The following is a 21,788-nucleotide window of genomic DNA, read 5'->3' on the forward strand; positions in this document are numbered from 1 at the left end:
TCAAGGGATGTGGAGTTTTCACCTCTGTTCCAGCTGGCCCTGCCTCTGTTCTCTAAGCAGGCAGCTCTGATCCCTGGACTCTGACAACAGTTTGGGCAAATTCACAGGATGAAAGCTATTTTAGGCCATATGTCCAAAGAGTCCTGGGCGAGCAGGCATAGCTCCTGGCCCCAGCTGGGGAATAAGAAGAAAAGTGCCAGTCTGGTACCCTTATGGATCAACCTGGTATTCTGCTCCCCCATCTCTTTGTCGCTTCTGCTACAGGAATACTTCTGAGAGGGAAGTCAAGGTGCAGAAGAGAGAATCCTAACAGTTAAAGATGAAGATCTGCAAAAGTGCATCCTTCCAGGCACTTCCACAGCCTACTTCAAACAGACAGCCTCATGGGGCTGGGTGGTTGGAACATGGGATTCTCTAAGAGTTCTTGGGACCCCAGAAGCAAGTATTTCACACTCTTCCTAACCTTGAATGTAAACCAGTGGGGAAAACGTTTCTTCATATCACAACTTCTTTCTTGAAAGAGCTGACCCTGCCAGAGACTTGCTGGGTTTCTGGATATAAGAAGGTGGGATGGGAGGAATTTAAGAAAAGGGCCCTGGGAAGACTGGAACACTCAGCAGAGTAGAGAGGAATCTGGTTTCCCAAAGTCAATCAAGGAGGGGAAGGTGAGGTGGAGGGATGGGAAGGGAGGAACAGGAGGAAGGGAGATGAAACGACCATGGGCCAGGGAGCTTTGTGGGCGGTGTGGCTAATGAGAAGTCCTGGGTGACAAGATAGCCAAAATTAACTTTTCAGAACATTTCAGAAATGTGACTTCAAATTGTTTGTGGTGTGATGTAACCTCTCCCCTGTGGCCCACAAACCTTCATTAGAAGTTCTGCTACATGTTACGGCATTATTTTTGTGGTTGTTTTGGAATAGGGGTGCGGGTTGAAAGGAGAAGGGACTGTTTTCCATATTTGAATTGACAGTAGGAACTAAAGAAACAGCCACAAGACCAGAAGAGTGACTAAAACTTCAGATGAGGCAGAAAACTAGAGCCAGAGGTAACCTTGAAAGATCTAAGTCTCCCCAGTAATTCACAGAAATCGGGGGGGGTGGGGGTGGGGCGGAGCATTGGACTTTCCACGGGACGTGGGAATTTCAGCCAATGTCATTTGAATGTCAAAGGACAAGCAACCTTAGCTGACATTGCCTTGCCAGCTGGACTAAGGCTTAACGAAACATAAAATGTATTACACACATCTGTACTATCCAGGGCCTTAGCACAGGGGTAGCACATAGTAGGGCCCAGTAATAGCACGTGAATAGTCCATGAATGCCCTGGTGCGGCCCTGGAAGCTGTCAGAGTATAATGCTTGATCCGGAGAGGGAGTGGGGGGGACACAACGACTTCTCTTCCCCTCCCCCACCCCTCCTTCTCCATCCTCTGACCCATCATTAGCCTTATCCCATCAGCTCTGCGGCACGAAGGTCCTGTAAACAAGCAAGGCCCAGCGGAGACGGTGGTGGAGGAGGTCACAAAGAGTTGTGCAGAAACCACACTGCTCTGGGTCTGTTCTACCCACCCTTATGGTGTCAAAGAGGCAAACGCTGCCTCTTGGGAAGGGGCTTCTGTTTCAAAGGGTCTGGGGAGGGGGCAGTGAGTGAGTGGGCTATCTTGGGCCCCGGAAGCTTCCTAGGACTGGCTGTAGGCTGTGTCGTGTGGGGCTCTGGTCTGCTCACAAGCATCCCTACGCCCTTCTGAGACCGTTCCTGGAACCCCGCAGTCCAAAGGCCGTCCAGCTCCGCGGCAACCTTGCAGGAACCACGCGCCGCTCATAAGGCTAATGGCGCCACCTGGCGGTACACAGGGCCCGGCTCACCCCTGGAGCTTCTTCCTGAGCGAGCTAGGAAAAGGGGTGGCTTCGGCGGCCCAGTCCAGAGTGGTGACGTCATGACAGAGCGCCGTTTCTCCCCGCCTCTCCCCAGCCCGCCGGGAGCTGCCAGTACTCGACGTGGCGTCACCGCCCTCTACCCTTACTTTGCGTGCGTGTTTGCGTGCGGCGGAGGTGGTGGCGCGGGCCGGTCGGAGCTCCGCGTTGCTTGCTTTTGGTGCTCCTGTCGCTGCCGTCGCTGTCCGGCTGTCTTGGACGGCTGAGCGGACGAGGCGCCGGCCCCAGCACCTCAGCACCGGACGCGGCTCGGCGCGGGGCCCCGGCAGGAGGGTGGGCGAGCGCGTGTCGGAGGGTGCCGCGCGGGTAGGCGGGCGGGCGCCCGTAAGGGAAAGAGGCGGGGGCGGCGGGTCAGCCGCGGCCCGGGCCGGCCGGGGGATGTCGATGCCTGACGCGATGCCGCTGCCCGGTGTCGGGGAGGAGCTGAAGCAGGCCAAGGAGATTGAGGACGCCGAGAAGTACTCCTTCATGGCCACCGTCACCAAGGCGCCCAAGAAGGTGCGGGGGGCTCTGGGTGGCGGCGGGGGTCCGGGCCGGGGCCTCGCGTAAGGGGCGCGAGCGAGCCCCGAGCCCGGGTCCAGCTAGTTCGGGACTTCAGGGGCAAGGTTTGAGGGACCCGGGACGACGGAGGTGGTGTGAGGGGTGGAGGGTGAGCGGCTCCAGGCCTATCCCGAGCTGGAAAGGCAGACCCTGACCTCACTTTCCTTTGTCCCTCGGCCCAAGTCCTCCGGGATCTTTTCGAAACCCGACAGGGCCGGGCCTTAAATTTGCGGCTGACTTTTCCTGGATGAAGGGCCTCGAAGACGGGAGTGGGAGGGGGTGAACGAAGTGACCCCAGTGACCAGTCTCGGGATGAGGGTGTACGGGAAGTCTCCTCTCAGGTGAGTGTGAAAATCTGATAGTGCTTCTTTGGGAGCAGTGGCCGGCTTATCCAACAACTGCGTGCGATCTTGGAGGCAAGATGAAAAAAATGCGTGGAGCTAGCTCTTTTATGCAGGTGAAAGCGATGAGGGCAGCATGAAATTGAAAAGAAAACTGTGATTTTCATCTTCTGTGGTCGTCTAGTTTAGACATATTTAAGAAATTAACAATTGGAGGTTGGTGACAGCAGATACTGTCATGGATACAGGTTGATCGTAGAGTCATGTGAATAGATCACTTAGGCATCCCTTGAGAAAGGAGCTTGGGTGGGTTGGAGGGGTGGGTGGGAAGGAACGATTGCTCATTCTTTACTGCACTTATTGAAGCAGAACAAGTTTAGTCTGTTGTGCTGTGGGTTGAGCTCAAAGGACATCCTTCTAATTCTCTTATTGCGGAAGATTAAATGACAGCCTTTGGAGGTTTTAATCTAACCAGCTCTCTGAGTGGTGGAATTAGGATCCCTAGTGCTTTCTGAGCATTCTCTGCCAAACACATCTTGATTTTCTACATAACTGGTACCCAGTTAACAGTAGACCAGAGAACCTTTGCAGAGAGGTGACCTTTCTGAAACCAGTTAAGAACCTGGATAAATATTTCCCTCCTATATAAAGACAGAGTTTCAAGGCTATCTCTTCCTGCAGTGTTTGAGGGGATGCACTGCTTGTATAAGCTGCACAAAGCAAGGTTTGCAGGAATAGTTACAGTCCTTCAGGCTGAACTAGGTAAGCTGTCATAAGTGGGAGAGATTATTTTTTTTTTCTTTTAAGGAAATTAACCTACCAGTCCAGAAATCAAATGCAGGGTTGAAAAGACAGGTCACCATTGTGTGCTTTAGCTCTGTCTTCCCACAAAATTTAAATCTTACCAATAGAATGCCTAAAAAAACTTTGTAGAAGATCCCTTGATCCTAAGAAGTCTGACTGACCTTATTTTTAGTGCTCTCAGTTCAGCTGACTGCTTTGTTGGAGCAGTAAACCTTTGTAATCTGCACTATGTGGAGACAAAGTCACAGTCTTTATAAGCTAATGGAATATGGATAGTACCTGTGATGAGTTAGGGGAAAGAATGGGAAATCCCTGGTAACCTAATTCCCTGAACTCTTCCTCTCCCCATTAGTCTATTGTTCGTCTAGTTCTTCAGGGATTAGGCATCTTTTTTCTTACTTGCCTTTATTTTAGTAAGGCTTTGTTTCTGCAGGTGCCACTATTAATAAGACAAAGTTTGTATTGTAGATTGTAGACTCCATAAAGGCAGAGACTTGTGTTCACCATTGTATCTGTCGTGCCTAGCTCTGTACCTAGCATATAGTAGGTACTCAAATAGTAATTGTCCATCTGGCTAACTAGTAATTGAGATGTCTTTATGGCTGCCTACCAGGAATAAATTTTCTTTTCTTCCGAGGAGAAATGTTGCCAATGTGAACTATTGTCAGGCCAAGTGCTAATGATTTTAGAGACTTATATTCCATTAGCTGAAAGGAGTGGTCTCTGCCAGGAATGTGGGGAGACCCTGTTGTAAGTTTCCATTTTCTGGTAAATGTACCCCTGTGTTTCTTATTAATCTTGCTCTTTCTGAGCTTTGTTGTTTAGTATTTACACAGCACTTTGTATTAAAGTGCTTTATGATGACTAATTACCCTTCCCGTAGTGATGATGGAAGGCATTTATCTAGTTAACGAATTGATCGAGGACTAGTCAAGGTCACATTGCAAGTCCTAAGTAATCTGTTTTTTCATAACTTCAGCTGAATCAGACAAAATGACTTAAGTCACTTTTGTACCTCTGCCATGTGTTGATAATGTGAGAAAGCATGAGCAAAGTAAGAGGAAAAAATTTTGTTTTGGCTTGTATTGAATGGTGTGAGAAAAGGCCTCTTCAAATAGTGCTGTCCTTTGCCTGTGAGGATTCCAGCGTAGCTCTAGACCAAGTGATCCTTGGATCATTCCAAGCCCTGAGGCCCCTCAGGAAATGAGGACATTTCTGGTGCCAGTCGGAGGCTATAGGTTACTTCAGGGTCACCTTGATGGTCTTCAGTCAGACCAGATTCCATTGTAACTAGTGAAGTTTTATTCACTTTAGGATAGACTAGATGTCGTTTAACTAAAAGCATAAATAGCAAGATTCTTCAGCTGTAATCACAACTTACTCATTTTTGTATGCCCCGGGATCTACCACAGTACTGTGTAGATAATAGGACTTGTTTTGGTTTGATTCAGAGCTTGATCTGAGTGTCAAAAAGCCAACTAAATGGGTACCACCTTGAGCAAATGAGCTTCTGTGCCTCAGTTTCCTCATCTGCCAAATAAGTGCTTTTTGTTTGGAACAAATGCAGATAGGTGTGTGTTGGGAGCTAAGATAGCAAAAGTGGTTTTTAAAAAGAAGTCCATTAGCATACTTACACTCCCTGTCTTTAATGAGCATTTGAGATGGCTTATAACACAGGACACACACAATATAGATGGGAAGTCCAAACTATAGAAAAAACGAAAGAAAACATTGTTAACCCTGAGGGCTAAGGCAGTGGACGAGGCTGATCATCACATGCAACTCTAAGCTTCCTAGGAGCCAGAGGATAAAAGGAATCAGAATTATAGTCTCATTAGCAGACATGGAAAATGATACACACCACTTCCTCAGAGAGACAACTTCTGCTGGTAGTAAGTTCTAAAGGAAATTTTCACAGGACAGTATTAATAGCTATAGTATTGATTCCCCTGTTAAGGCTTGTTCATGACTGTCACTGGTGCTTTCAGGTGGAATTGCCAGGAAAATTTGGGAGAGAAAAGGAGTCCTTGAGTTGTAAGGGCGGTGTACATTGTACCACAACTGAAGAGAATCCTTGTTTAATGTTGTCAGTTATCAGTCAAACCAAACAAGTCAGCTAGTTCCCCATCGTAACTGGGTATTTATCCCTCTTTTTCTGGTACTTTGTGTTACAGCTGTGATATTTGTCCTTGGGCCTTTGGAAATTGACATTGTGTCAAGTTTTTTTTTTTTCATAGAATAAACCCAAGCTTGTTGATGAAACCTCGTAAGATAGACATGTTTCTCTGGAAGGTCTATCAGAGCATCTGTACTGTTGAACATTTGGGGTGACTTTCTAGAGTGATACATTAGGCATTTGACCTAGGATCTATACAGTCAGACCTTTACCACCAGCACAATAGGGGAAAGGAGGAAAAAAACACAACAGAACAGTTTTGCTTGTAGGATATTATTTGTAGGATATATTTGAATAAAGCATATATAGCACTAATTCATCAGAAGGGTCAGCTGAGACTTAGGAAGCATACCAGGTAGAGACCCAGTGGTAATGCTTAGATGTTTAGGATGATCCTCTTCTTATCAGGATTATGTTATGGCTAATTCTTGGTGCAGTTTTTTTTTTTTTTTGTCTGTTTTTTGTTTTTTTGCGGTACGCGGGCCTCTCACTGTTGTGGCCTCTCCCGTTGCGGAGCACAGGCTTCGGACGCGCAAGCTCAGTGGCTATGGCTCATGGGCCCAGCTGCTCCGCAACATGTGGGATCTTCCCAGACCGGGGCACGAACCCGTGTCCCCCGCATCGGCAGGTGGACTCTCACCACTGTGCCACCAGCGAAGCCCTTGGTGCAGTTTTATAGAATTTACACCTGTACTTCTTAGATTCACTGAGAAGTGATTTGATAGGTTGACATTTCCTATCTTCTCCACATCATTAGTATCTCTTACTTCTGTTTAGAATGACTACTGTTTTAGTGCCAGTCTTTGAACAGGAGTCAGAGGTGTAAGAAGATCCTATCAGAGGTGTAAGAAGATCCTATCTCTTTTAGATTTCTCCCCAGATATTGATTACCTCTCTTTTTCTTGTTTGATTCTGTTTAGTTCGTTAGGTACAGTTTCCATGTTACTTTGTTGTAAATTCCTTTAGATTTTTAACTTGTAACAGAAATCTGTTCATTGTCTAGATACTTTGCTGGCAAGATTATAAATGTGTACCTTTTGTTTCATCAGGAAGGTATCATTTGGATCCAGTGTGTGTTACCCAATATAATATTCTTGTAAAGTTGTTTATAAAAGATATTTTGATACATAGAATCATGTCGATCTTTAGTTGCCTGTGACTCCTAAAAGTTTACTCTGTCACCTCAAGTAGTTATAATCCGTAAATAAGTACCTTAATGCTCTCTTGGGGCTGTTATTTAAAGGAACTGACCAATAAAGGAGAATCATTTATACCTATCTGTTTCTCAAGTTTGGAATTTTGAATATTAAAATTTTATGAAGATGGGCCAACCTTATACTGGGTATAATAACTCAGAATACATCACATTGAGGTGGCTCAGAGGCATCCCCCTCATGTATGAAGAACAGTACATTTGCATAGACCAGAGTTTTTTCCTGAAATCCGAGAATCCAAAGTTAAAGACAGATTCTTACCACAAATTTTCCTTCCAACTCTTGTCAGCACTATCAGTGCCTTGCATATGGTAAGTAGCTAAAAATTCACATTGAATTGTGAATTCTATTCTGATTCTGTACTTCCCTTTGACTCATTCAGGTAGTTCTCTTGCTATCCCACTGTTGTTTGGCTGTTACCTGAGACCTCTTTAACTTCCCCCTTTTTATTCTTAAAACTGTGAGGAGGAGGAGGAGTATGATGTGAGTTAAGCACTTGATTTTTGGAGTGAGGTTTACCTTCAGCCTCTACCATCTCAAAGTTGTGTGACCTTTGGACAAGCTGGGTGACTTAACTTGTTTGAGCCTCCATTTTTCTACCTGTGAAATGAGGAACAGTGATAGTCCTACAAGATTGTTGAAGAGACTAGCATTTAGTAAATACTAATTAGTGTACTTATTCCTTTATAACTTGAGTGACCATATGTCCTGGTTTACCTGGTACAATTCAGGTTTATGCTGTTAGCCCAGCATGCTAGTCAATGAGTGCCTTCTTACACTCTGAAAAGTACCCTGCTTTATATAGAATTTCAATATATTCTCAAAGAGCCAAAACAAAGATGTTTCTATTGGAATATCTTTTCAACAGGAAATTTCCCTGACAAAAATGTTATTTTATGTAGAGCTTACTCCTGTTGAACACTAGACTATTTGTTGATTTCCAGGAAGTACATAGATAGTGGGAGAGTTTAGAGCTTGTGATGGAAATGAGATATGTTCTACCTGACCACTCCCCCACCTCATTCCCCATAATGCACAGTTTACCCATAGAATGTGGGCGTTTGTCAGACATTGGCCTGAGTCCAGGAGGTTATTTCCTCAACCTGCAATAGTTTGGGAGTCTTTTCAAACTAGAATCTTTGAATCACATGAAACAATTCCAAAGGCTCATCTGAGCTGTGACCTTATGTTTGTATATAGTCACCTTCAGATCCCAGGCCTGTGTACTCCACCTCCCTCACACCCACTCAGGTACTGTTTCTCTCTGCTCTAAACAGCCTGCTCTTAATTACGTGTAACTGATTTTCTCTTGCAGAAATGTGTGGCCTTTGCTCCATATCAGTTACAGATCTAGGGTGGAGCACCCTTTGCCTTTGTTAACACTCATACTGGTTTCATTTTTGTTCCTATCTCTGTTCAGTTTTTCTAAAGGATTCAGTCAGGTGCCTTAATCTCAGAATGTATATAATGATTGGTACTGCTTAGCAATATACAGTGGGGCTTAATCATTTACTACCCAAACAGGACACAGAATAAAACAGTGTAATGAACTACTGAAAAAAGGTATTATTTGGAATGCTGGGGAGAGATTGGGAAAGCACTTTGACAGAACCGCAAATCTAGGACGGCCAAGCCTGTTCCTGCTTTCTTGTCTTGAAAGCCCCAATGCCTCAGCTAATGTGCCTCTGTACTTAACTTCTAGGGCTTAATGGGCTTAAAGTGTTCTCCTTTACCAGCCCAAACCAGTTCAGTTCTTTCAAAATGGACACCCTGTACTTAGTTGTGTGCTAGCAGTGAGGCTTTAACGGGAAGGGTTTGGGACTGCTCACTGTTCCATGCTGTTCATCTTGGACCTGCCTCAGGTTTAGTTCTTTACAATCTGAAGAACTGCCCAGCTAGAGCAAGCCCTGTTGTTTATGTATTTTTCTCTCCTTTCCTGAGCCTGTGTGTGTACAATGGCATCAGTGGAATCCCACTGTGCCTATGTGCTCAAGGTGCCAAGGAAAATGCTAATGTGCCGATCTGCAGTGTGCGCAGCTCTGTGAGCTGGATGGTGAACTGGTGAGTAGCAGAATGAAGGGGCTGAAGGCCTGGAGCAGATGAGCGTAACCATGTTCCATTCATTTTGGCCTCCTGAGTGAAGCTGTTCATACCACTGTGTTTTGAGCAATGTCAGGAGTTTGGAAGTTCTGTTTTTAATAAATGGCTCCTACTCTTCTAGTACTTATTAATTGTATTAAGGTGAACCTTTGAAGGACAGATTTCCATGGGTATTATAATGGGAATTACTTTTTCCCTTTACCCCAGGACTGGCTTGACTGCAAGTCAAAGTTTCTGGGCTATGACCTATTCCAATTATGGTTTTAGGATCCTGAAATCAAAAAGGAGACCTGTCAGGAAAGTCAGTAGGACAGATTCTGCTCTGCCCTCTTTGACCACCCCCACATTGTATCCTTACTCAAAGGCTCACCTTTTGGGGCTCTCATAGCTTTATTTTGGAGATGTAGAAAAGAGCTATTGGCTTTGAATTCTCAAAGTGCAACACACACACACACACACACACACACACGCCACCGCCACCGCCCCTGGTCTCTGTTGCTAACTTCAGAAGGGAGGTCAATAAGTAGACAAATCTGTGTGAAAGGTAGATAAATAGGTTTCTCTTTTGCCAGTTTGAGGGAATGCTCCTGAGATATTCACTGGATTGGAGACTCCAGAACAGTGGTTCCTAATCTTTTGAGTCACAGATCCCTTTTTAAAAATCTTATAAAAATCACTGTTCTTTTCTTGGCAAAATTCAGGAGCACAAAAACTTGTACTTTCAGAGGATTTATGGGACTCCCTGAAACTCATCTCTGGATCCTGGCTTTAAAAGCCCTGATTTAGAAGGCCAGGCCTCTAAGCCATAGTATCTCTCTCCCTTACAGATCAAGAAACAGCTGAGATTAACTTTCCAGCTTGCAGCTTGTCCTTGGAACAAAGCTGAGGTTGTTGGTGTTCTTTTCACCCCCCTCTTTGGGATGCTCCTCAGCTTCCCAAGAGACTCATTATCAATGCCTTGAGGGTTCAACTGAGGAACTTAGGCACACTGAAACCAGCGTTTCAGCAACTTTCGGCAGTTTTTGTACTATCTCAGCCCCATTGCTCTCATAAGAACTGTTGGTACTCCTAAATCTCCAGAGTTGATTCCATAGCAGTGTTTAGAATAGGGGACTCACTAGACTGAGTATCAAAACTAAACAAAATAATTTGCTCCTCTGTGTCTCTCAAAAATAGGTTTGATTTCAATGTAGTACTTCTCAGACCGTTTTCAAGACTGACGGTGATATCTGAATCTTACATTTCATTTGATTTCTCTAGACCAACAGTATGAAGGACAAGGACCATATCCCATACATATGTATAGTATGTAGGGCCTGGTACATAATACTGACAATAATTGTTTACTGAGTAAAGTATTTTGAGATGCTTGTCCCTAGGAGGAAGTGAGTTGGACTCACAAGGTGGCTTTGCCTCACTTTCCCCTTCAGCTGGCCAGTGTTGTTTTTCTGACTTAGACCCCCTCCCACGTGAGTGATAACGGAGTACCAAGAACTGCAGGTGAGAAATTGATGAGAATTTCTGACAGCTTAGTAGATCCCTTTATAATGCCAGAAATAGGTAAAAGAATCTTTGGGCTAAGATTTGAGAATCTTAGCCCAGTAGCATGAGAACCACAAAGCAGTAGGCCAGAAGCTTAGAGGTGTCCTTATGACATAATGGGAAAGGTAATTTGAATTTCCCACCAAGTTTTAAACCCTTAGCATTAGGGACACTGCCCACAGTTGAAACTGGTATTCTGGTTTACTCTTGATTTAAGCTTACTCTTCAGGTGTTTGAGATTTGGGGGCCAGTGATGAGTTGAACAGTTTCATTTTGGAATCTGTGTTGGAATCATAAAAGTAATAATCAACAGCTCTGCCTGGCAGTGCTGAGCAAACTTCTGATTCTTCTCATTCTGCAACCCTGGCGGCCTCTTCTGCACCAAAGGCTGAGCTCAGCGCTCAAAAGCTATATGTGCCCTTGTCTTTGAAACACACCTTCTTCGGAGTCACAGTCTTCAGGGAACTGGGCCAGTGCTTGCCCTAATCAGGAGCTTGGGCTCTGGTTGGCACTGAGAATTCTGTGTAGGTCGTTTCCCCACAGTATGTAACCTAGGCAGGATTCAGGGGAATGGGGGACCTCCAGAATTTTGCTGCTTTGGAAGTAGAAGTCTGTGCTTTGTAGAAATGGCAAATGTGTTCAGTTGTTCCGGTAACTAATTCAGTTTCCTGTGGGTGGCCAGGTGGCATCCAGCCTCTAATTCAGTACTTGAGTTTTTAGTGTCCAGAGCACCAGACTTCTTTGCAGGCAAGGCATGAAGATTCCCAGTGTTCAGCTCTTATAGAGAATAGCCCAGCTGGCTTGTCATGCTGGACTAGATGAATTGTGAATGTTAATTATACTGATCAATACAGTGGCCTTGGTAACAGGCTTGTAGCTGCTGTAGAATCTGTTTACTTCAGGTTTGTAACAGAGAAGAGACCAAGCTGGTTGGGAACATGGTGTTCTAAGTTTAAGTCCAAGGAAAATGCATACTGGATGGACTGACCCTATGGCACCCCTTCCCCGGGACTTCCCAGAGGGAAACATTACTCTGGTGGTGGTTTCTGTTCTTATTTGCCAGTTGAGAATTAATTGAGGTTGGAAAAGGCTTGGTTTTTAATTTGGTGGAGTAAAGAATGTTTACAAATCAGAAAGGTTAAGAAGGAGAGCACGGGGTGGGTAGGGGGGATGAATTGGGAGATTAGGATTGACATATATACACTAATATGTATAAAATAGATAATAAAAACCCTGCTGTATAAAAAATAAAATTCAAAAATAAAAATAAATTAAAAAAGAGCACCTATGTTGAGAAGGCACCTCATTTCTCTAGTTTGTAATTAGGAGTGGAGAGTTGATGGGATTAGTTTCAACCCTTGCATTCAGGAGAAGGAACCTCTCCTATTTGGGGAGTAGAGGGTTCAGAATTCTGCACATTCTTTTCTGACTTCACAGGGAGGGGATTAGCTGAGCACTGGGCATGTTTGGAATGAGAGCACCTTGCCAATTTTTACTGAATTTGGACCAACCCATTGTAAAAATACAGTCTCTCTTCCTCAGACAGGCTCTTTGTCATGATCTCCTAAACCCTTGTGGATCCATCTGAATGATTGTCTGTAGCTGACAGATGGAGTTGGTATTAAAAGCAGATTTTCTACTTCCTTGGACTTATTTGTTTTATTTCTGTACAAGACTATCTAACTCATTTGTTTCCTGTGTTCCTTGAGTCACTTTATCAAGAACCTGGTAAACTCCATGTGCTTGTGTTTGCTTTTTCAGATCCTGCTTAGATTGTCTCAGATCAGTCCTCCTCATGGAGTGGGAAGGAATAAAAGCTAGGGAGCTAGCTAGGGAGTCACCTAGGGAGCTTTTTCAAAATATTCGTAACCAGGGCCCTAACCTAGACCTACTTAATCAGAATGGGGAGGGGTTGAGAGTAAGGGGCAGGTGGAAAATGGGGTGGTATGTGCATTTTGGAACAGCTTTCTCAGCTAAACTTGAGAGATCCCAGACTTAGAACCACTCTTTTAGATTATCTAGCAAGGCTAGCCAAAATTATTGTGAAATCTGCTGTTTGGATGGTAATGCAGCCACCACCTATCTCGGATGACTTTGGCCATGAGGGAAATCTTGTGCCCCATAAAAGAGGTCCTGAAAATAGCCTATACTTACTCTTCTTTTCCAAGGTATACAGAGTAAGCCATAACCAGAAATCATGCATCCCTGTCAACTGAAGGTTGAGCATCTACTGTGTCCCTGGACCTGTGCTGGCTGCTTAGGATACATCAGTGAACAAGACAAAGGTCCATATCTATCCTGTGGCATTTACATTCTTATGAGGTTATTATTTGGGTCATGTGAGTCTGGTGTAGTGGTCCCAACTGTTTGGAGTTTAGAGCCCTATCAGAGCTGTGCTTATCTTCCAGAAAAATTACATATATGTAACAATTTGCATATAAGGGGGAGTTGGCAGCCTGAAGCCCATCCATGGATCCCAGGCTAAAAACCTAGACAGCTTGCTTGCCTAGAATTGATTAATGTCGTGATTGGGATAAAGCAAGGTCATGAGTTTGGGTGTATGGGCATTTTATCTCCTAGCAGGACTGGGTTGTGGTTTCTTCATCTGTATAACCAAGGCAATTTGCCAAGAACTCAAGGGTGTCTCTGGAAAGAGTATAAGGAATGGCTACACCTCCACTAAACCAATAGCATTTCTTTAGTCTGTGTTCTCTTTGAAATGTCAAGAATGATTTTGACTCTCTGTCCCCATCTCTAGTTTCTGGTTGGCTGAGCTTCTTGGACTCAATAGATTAAAAATCAGGTCAGAATATGAGAATTTCCTTAACATGATAATTTATATTGTGAATTCCTGGATTAAGATAGTAAAATTATAAAGATCATGAGAGGACTTTTTAGTGAAATTCTGGCTTCAAAACATAGAAAATCACAGAAGGAGTTGATTGAGGGACTGAGGAAATAGCCAAAGAGTAAAAGATCAGAGAAAGATGATAGGAAAAAACGGGCAGAGCTCAAAGACAATTAACTAAGCTGGTAAGCCAGGTAGCCAGGAGAGCAGTTTCCTCCTTAAGCCAAAGTGAATAGATTTGAGACCCAGACAAAAGATTCCTTTTTAGTCCTGAAGGGGTCTGTCACTATTGCTTTATTATCAAATAGATGTTAGGGTAAAAAGGGGAGGGCAGATAAGGCTTTGCTTTATTTATACCAATATTAGTGTGTCTCTATCCCTAGAAAAGTTGGTGTTTGACTTGAATGAATGGCAGAACCATTCCTCAGAGTTAGTACAGTGTGTAACATGTACTACAGAAATATGAATGAAATTTCATTTGGGGCAACAGGAGAAAAAATTATGTAGAAAAGACACAGCCAGATTTAGAGATTGGAGCACAACGAGCTCGCAGAGTTCTATGCCAGTTCTACCTTTACCTCCCTGAAATCTGGCCTTTAGTATAACCGGAGGCCAAGACCTCTTAAGGTGGTCTTTACAGGGATATTCTTGTTTCTCTGCCTAAGTCTAAGGAGAACTTTCCAGACCCACATTGAGGGGTTGCTGAATAAGTGCTGTATTCAAGGCCTTCCAGGCCAAACTTCTATAAATTCAGAGCCCATTAGAGAACAGTGCTCACAGTCCTCCCCAGAGGAGCCAGGAGGCTCTAGATGGTTCCAGTTGTAACTGCTCTCCAGCATATGGAAAAACTATTTTGCTGTGAAACCTTACAACCTGCTATTTAATATAAAAGACATCTCATTGTTTGCTCAATGATGCATTAAAGTCAAAGCTACCTAATCTAGTAGAATATAATCATTCCACCAATTATCTTTATTTTTTATTTTTAAAGAAGCCCTTTAAGATGATCAAAGGAATTTCAGACCTCACTTCCTGGGTCTCTTTAGGTTTATTTTGAGGTTCTGTTCAGCTTATGAAGCTATATAGTTAAAACCTGTTGAGTTTTTGGGAAAATTCTACTGTTCTTAAAAACCATATAGCCAGGATTTTTTTCTTTGTTCATTAAATGAGTACTTTATATGTCTACCATGGATATGAAACCAAGATTCAGTAATCACATATTATGTCAGCTAAGTCCAGAATACTTCAATAAAATTAATAACCTTACAAGAACTTTTTTTTTAGTTGTAGCAGAGCCAGTTAGAGAAGTGGTACCAGAAAGTGGGAAAGCATCAGTGACAAAATGTGTCTTTATCTAAAAATTTTACTGGGAGGTTCCCAAATTTACTTACAGCTCATTTTGAATTGGGAAAATCCAACCTCACTAGATCTTTCAGACATGTTATAAAGTGCAAGTGACTTGAAGTGGGTAGTGTTTGAGTGGTACACCACAGTTGAGAAAGGAACCTAGGAGAATGTTCTCAATTTAAGGGCATGTTCTCTAATTATACTAAGTGTTAGTGTGTGAAAGAAAAGTTCCCCCATCACTATTCTGCACAGGATAAATAAACGCTGATAAAAAGCACATTTAAAATATATTCTTCGCTGCATGTTTTAAAGCATCGTCATATCCTATGAAAATAGCCAGCAGGTTTCCAAGATAACCAGAAAAAAAAATCATTGGTCAGTTTTGACCATACCAAATTGAAAACCTCTGTGTATAAATACAGGTGGAGTTGTTTTTTTTTTTAAGAAAACATTTTTAATCTTACAGTACAGTACCTTGAAAAGTACAGTAGTACAGTACAGCAGCTGGCATACAGGGGCTGGCATTGAGTGAACAGGCAAGAAGAGTTACTGACTGGAGGAGGTGGGAGATGGGAGAGCTGAAGGATCGTCAGCAACAGGAGACAGAGGGCAAGCTGCAATTTCACTCAAATGCCTGACGTTGATGGCACAGGTTCTGGTTCCTTGCTGGATACAATTCTATCTACCCTCTTGAAAAAACAATCCAGTGATGTCTGGGTAGTAGCTCTTTTTTTTCTCATCATAGGTAACACGGTAGCACTGGATTGCATTCTGAACATTCTGAAGGCTGCTGCAACCTTTGTGTACCATTCTGTGTTCGGGTCCTGGGCCTCAAAAACTAACAGTGCCTCGTCAAATAAAGAAAGTTCCCTTGCCATTTCCTGGGTTGTGAATCTCTTTGGTTCTTCTTCAGTTACTTCTTCCTCTTGTCGCTCCACTCTCTCAATTATTTTCACTTTTGTTTCCATCGTTATTGCTTGGCTCTTCTTAGCAGTACCAGCTACATCACTGCTGCTTTTACACTTGCTTCTGGACATCCAGGACTTGAAATAAAGATACTGTACTACTGTACTTTATACAGTACTATACAGTAAAGTACACAAAAGCACAGCCACTGGTAGGGGATGCACAACGTATGCCAGACACGTGAACTAGCTTGCGTGATTGGACAAGCAAACACGTTCACATCTTTGAAAGTTGGCAACTTGAAGGTTTGTATGTAGGGGACTTACTATATTTTTTTAAGAGGCTCTGAAAGACTAGAAACACTAAGGATTGGAAGGTTTAAGAGTATCTAAAATTTAAATATTAAATCTTTCACACGAACTTTTCCTCCTTACATGAAAGGTACTAAATAGATTACATTTAAATGTCCTCCTTATATATTTTTTAAAAGATCAGATATTTCTCATTTAAAAGAAAGCAGAAATTATTTAAAATATGAGCAGTAGGGATTTCTCTGGCGGTCCAGCGTTTAAGACTCCGAGCTTCCACTGCAGGGGGTGTGGGTTCGATCCCTGGTTGGGGAACTAAGATCCCGTATGCCGTGAGGTGCGGCCAAAAAAAAAAGGGTAGAGGGGTAAAGGATAAACTCTATATCCAATCCAAATTACATTAAAACCCAAATATAAAATATCAACAGAAGGGGCATTTTCCTAAAAGGAAGTAAATACTCACTATTGGGAGAAATCTACGTCGTAAGATATTTTCTTTGATACGGCTAAAAAAATAAAAATTTCATGTCTAAAATTTTAGGCTTATATAGTTGTAAATATGTAATTCAACTTTATAGGTAGTCAACTAGGGGAAATAAATTAGCACAATCATTTGAATTGGTTTATATACCAGGTGGAGTTTTTAAATTGCTTTTGATTCCAATGGGAAGCTCTGGGCTCATTTCTTTCATCATAGTGAAGTGTCAGGATTAGATTGCTTGTACATTCTCCTCCTCCCCAATCCATCCCCAAAAGAGAGTTGAAGCATATGCCAGAGTGGAGCTTTTTGCTTCCACAATGTTTGGGCTCTCCTATTCTCTCTTCACCCTTTCCAAGTCTAAAGAGCAGTATCTCTCAATGGCAATTCATTGGCAACTTAATATTACTTTTCTTTGCATCATTTCACTTCTCCCAAAACCAGTCTGGATTTTGGAACTGAGAGTTCTTTTCCCTCCCCAAAGCTCACCATATTCAACTGATATTGTAAGTTCAGAAAGCTTTAGTGCAATAGTAGACTGTTCTGTAAACTAACCCCTTGAAAATAAAGGGGAACGCTGCTGTTTCCCCCAGCCTGTTACAAAAGAAGGATAATAGTACTGTTTTTGTAGGGGGGTTTTTTGTTTTTGTTTTGTTTATTATTTAACTGAGTTTGTTGTTCTTGTTGTTAATGTTGGTAGCAAATTGCCTTGAGCAAGTCACTTAACTCCCACCCCTGTTCTGTTTTGTCATCTGTGAAGGGTAGATCCAGCAGTCAGAGGATTCCAGAATGTTTTGAAAATACAAATCCTCTATAAGAAAGTCTTAGCCACAGCCACTAATGTTGAAGCAGGTGCTTAAACTAGAAAGTCATGGAAATCTAGGCATTCAGGACCTTGGTTTTCACCATGCTAGCAAGTGTGGATTTCAAACTGCTAATCAGCTTTAAGTAAAAAGTCCTAATTGAGTGCTCTCGGGTGGTTTTACTTGTTCTTTGTATGCCAAGATTTAAACAAAAATGGTTTGAAAAACATTTAGATCAGTGATGCTCTAGCAGTGTTACTGGTAAAATTTGCTGAATAACTTTTCCTATACAAGAGTTGATTTTGGCTTTTGGTTTACCATATAGCCAAAAGCAAGAGAACTTTATCCTTCCTCATCTGTCCACTTTACTCATTAGAATATGGCTAATCAGAAAGTCATAGGAATAAAGACACAGACCTACTAGAGAATGGACTTGAGGATATGGGGAGGGGGAAGGGTAAGCTGTGACAAAGCGAGAGAGTGGCATGGACATACATACACTACCAAACGTAAAATAGATAGCTAGTGGGAAGCAGCCGCATAGCACAGGGAGATCAGCTTGGTGCTTTGTGACCACCTAGAGGGGTGGGAGGGAGGGAGACGCAAGAGGGAAGAGATATGGGAACATATGTATATGTATAACTGATTCACTTTGTTATAAAGCAGAAACTAGCACACCATTGTAAAGCAATTATACTCAAATAAAGGTGTAAAAAAAAAAAAAAAGTCATAGGTCAGGAAAACCCAAACTTTTGTCTTCAGGTCTGGGAGGCAGCGAGAATAGGGGGATTGTACTGTGTTCATTCTGGAACAACAGGTAGCTCTTATTTTTCAATAGCTCCAAAGAAGTTTCAGCCTACAGTTTCTCTCAACCAGCTTGTTTCTTTCTTTTTTTTTTTTTTTTTTTTTTTTTTGCCGTACGCGGGCCTCTCCCGTTGCGGAGCACAGGCTCCGGACGCGCAGGCTCAGCGGCCATGGCTCCCGGGCCCAGCCACTCCACGGCATGTGGGATCTTCCCAGACCGGGGCATGAACCCGTGTCCCCTGCATTGGCAGGTGGACTCTCAACCACTGCGCCACCAGGGAAGCCCCTACAATTTATTTCAACCAGCTTGTTTCTTAATAGGCTATCTAAGGTCATTATTTTATACTGAGACTTATCTAAAATTGAACATAAACACCTCAAGTTAGAATGTCAAGAAGGATGGCAAATACTGCCTCTCTAGAATGAAAGATACAATTATGTTTTTTTTATTTATTTTTGGCTGTGTTGGGTCTTCGTTGCTGCGTGCGGGCTTTCTCTAGTTGTGGCAAATGGGAGCTACTCTTTTTTGTGGTGCGCGTGCTTCTCATTGTGGTGGCTTCTCGTTGCTGAGCACGGGCTCTAGGTACACGGGCTTTAGTAGTTGTGGTGCACAGGCTTAGTTGCTCCATGGCATGTGGGATCTTCCCGGAGCAGGGCTCGAACCCATGTCCTCTGCACTGGCAGGCAGATTCTTAACCACTGCACCACCAGGTAAGTCCCTACAATCATGTTTTTGATGTGACTGATTATCTTTGATAGATTCTTGTCCATGTATTAGAAGCTTAATATTTTGTGTTTTGTTTTTAAGAGCTATGGAAACTAAAGCTTGCTGCAGGTGATCTTTAAAGTGGTTTCACCTTGTCCTTTGAACTTGAAAATATCCAGTCTAACTACAGAATGGATTCTGAAGAGTCCCATTGACCCACTCATCTTTGGAAGCAATACATGTTACTACATAGTATTTAACATTAGGTCTTTAAAGTCAGATAATGTTATTTAATATTGAGTTTTAGTGGTTTTTTCCTCCCTTGAGCCTGTACTTGATGGGAAGCAGTGGATGGGGACTAAAAAAAATGTCTCATTAACCTTTGTTGAGTATTAGTCTAGGGTTCTGAATGCTGACCCTCGTGGACTCAGCTGCTACTTATTGGGAGCTACTTGTATTTCTTCTGCCATATCACAGGTGGGATTCACTCACTCAAGTGAATATGTAAAGAGGGTTTAAATTTCTAAGATGTAATTGGCTTTCAAGTTTATTTAAGCTAGACATCCAGATCAAGGAAGGAAGAATTGTTCTTATAACATCTCCAATCTTGTTCCAACTTGATAGGCTAAGAAATTACACAGATGGCATTTACTCAGTCTATGTGGCCACCTTCCAAAATGCCAGACTCCATCTTCCTTCTAGAGATACCCACTGATTACTTGCTTTCAGTGTTAACTTTTCTTCTCATAGCAATTTGTTTGAAGAATACAGATTTGCCTAATTTGTAAGCAGTTGACAAGTTTTCATCTTAAAGAATATCCCAGCATACTTTGCAGTGAGCTTTGCAAGTTTAACATCTTGTGAGCTTCACTTAAAATCAGTATTGGCTTTAAAGAGGACTGCAAATTAAGGCTAACGACTTTTTATTACAAACATGTAAGGTTTATATATATGTGTAACCAGGCTTGGTCTTTCCCGACATTCAAGAATTGTTGATTCTTGTACTCTCTGAACCAATACAGAGTGATTTCCAAGTGAAAAAAAAAAAAGGTGCAGAATATTTTAGCATGCTACCTTTTGAGTAAGAAAGAGAGGGAAAATAAGAATATAAATACATATTTGCTTTTCCTACCTCAAAAAATGAACATAAGAAGGCTAAACCAGAAACTAATGAAAATTGGGGAGAGTGGAACAGAGTTGGGGGGATAGGAATGGAAATGAGACTTCTCTGAGTATACCTTTAAAAATTTTTGAGATGTGTTTTATATGTCAAGAAATAAAACTAAGAGAAGAAAAAGGAAATCTTAAAATTGCATATAAACAGAAACAAATAAACCTAACTACATATCAGGAAGATTACACAATCACCCAGAAAAAAGTACTTGGACTATGCTTACTCTTTGTGAAATATATTCTAAGAAAAAAACTTCAATGAAATATTGACACTTCACTGCATAGATTATTGTTAATAATAATATTAGTCTTGTAATTTTGAAATTATTTTATGTGTAGTATAGACTAAAGCAAATAAGTAAATATTGTATTGCTATTAGAGACCAAGATTGTCACCATAAAAAAAGATACAAATAGGAAAATTAAAATTTAAAAAATGGTAATGTTACATTTGAAATAGAAGTATCAATATGAACTCCTGAGTAAAACAAAAAAGATTAATTTCTCTCTCTACTGAAAGAACTTAGAAGCACTGACACCTCTCATAGCAATAGGCAGACATTATATCCAGATTTTAGTTTCTAAATACCTTTCCCCGCTGAAAGAAATCAGGGCTCCCTGGAGAAATGACTGATTCTAGGTCTGAAGCAGAGAAAGAACAAGATGAGCCTGGTATATCTTCTTATGTCGGAAAGAAAGGAATCACTTAAATGGGATCATGTCAAAAGAACAGAAGAGTCAGCTTAAAGGAGGCTCCCACTGGCCCAGTTTGGGACAATTGGAGCATTCAGTGCACTCATATAATTGAGTGTAACATATTGGATAAATAAAATATGAATGCCATGTAAAAAAAAAAAAAGAGTGAAAGAGAAAGAAGAAAAGCTTTTCTTTACATGCCAGCCTAATATATGTGGAAAGAATGATAGGAATCGTGATTCTATAAACCCCCCTCCTCCCCAATATAATTGGCTCAGGCAAGGATTATGAACAGATGGTAAAGTCACTAGGGAACAGGACATTCACAGGCTGACAAGGATCACCCCATAAATTAACCTTTACTTGCAAAGGAGAAGATATTCCTTTCAAAGACTGATGTTCGTCACTTTAACCAAGGGTTTCAGGTTAGTGTCCCCAGTAGTGGAACAACCTGACTTATGTGCCTCCTGATATGCTGCGAAGTAAAGTATACAACACCAACTATGAAATATTTTTGCCAAATTTTAACCTTTTTCTAATCAAACCCCAAAACTGACCATCCAGTTCACAGGAAGGAAACAGTCTGAAAAATTCAAAATATGGGAGATTCTATAAGGCAACTGGCTTGGACTCTGGGAGGAAAAGTCAGTATCACAGAGCGGGGTGGGGTGGGGACAGGGGCAGGTGGGAAGCAGGAGAATTCTTCTAGGTTAGCAGAGACTAAAAGAACCTAACAACCAAATGCATTTAGTGAACCTTGATTCCATCCTGGGTTGGAAGAGTCGGGTTTACAACTATGAAGGATATACTTGAGAAAAATTAAGTAAATTTGAATACAGACTAGATATTTGATGATATAGAACTGTTGTTAATGTTCTTAAGTATTATAATGTTATAGTGGTCCTGTAGAAGAATATCTTTGTTAGAAGATGCATTCTGAAGAATTTATTATGAATTTTTATGTTTGGAAATTTTTTTTTGCTGGACTGTTTGAAAGTATGCATGTGTATATATGTATATATAGAGAGAAAGAAACCTAATATGGAAAATGGAAAGTTTCATTCTAGG

General features: G+C 42.1%; 1 protein-coding gene across 1 annotated transcript in view; it reads left to right on the forward strand.

Annotated features, from left to right (window-relative positions):
- Positions 1 to 2,312: 2,312 nt before the first annotated feature.
- AHCYL1 (adenosylhomocysteinase like 1) overlaps positions 2,313 to 21,788 on the forward strand; it is a gene marked incomplete at both ends in the record, with an annotated part of 38,321 nt that continues 18,845 nt past the window's right edge. Inside the window, one exon of the mRNA XM_079696997.1 lies at positions 2,313 to 2,432. Within this exon, the coding sequence (XP_079553123.1) occupies positions 2,313 to 2,432 (120 nt within the window). The remainder of the gene's footprint in view (positions 2,433 to 21,788) is intronic.

Source organism: Hyperoodon ampullatus (assembly GCF_949752795.1).
Source record: "Hyperoodon ampullatus genome assembly, chromosome: 2".
Lineage (NCBI taxonomy): Eukaryota > Metazoa > Chordata > Mammalia > Artiodactyla > Ziphiidae > Hyperoodon > Hyperoodon ampullatus.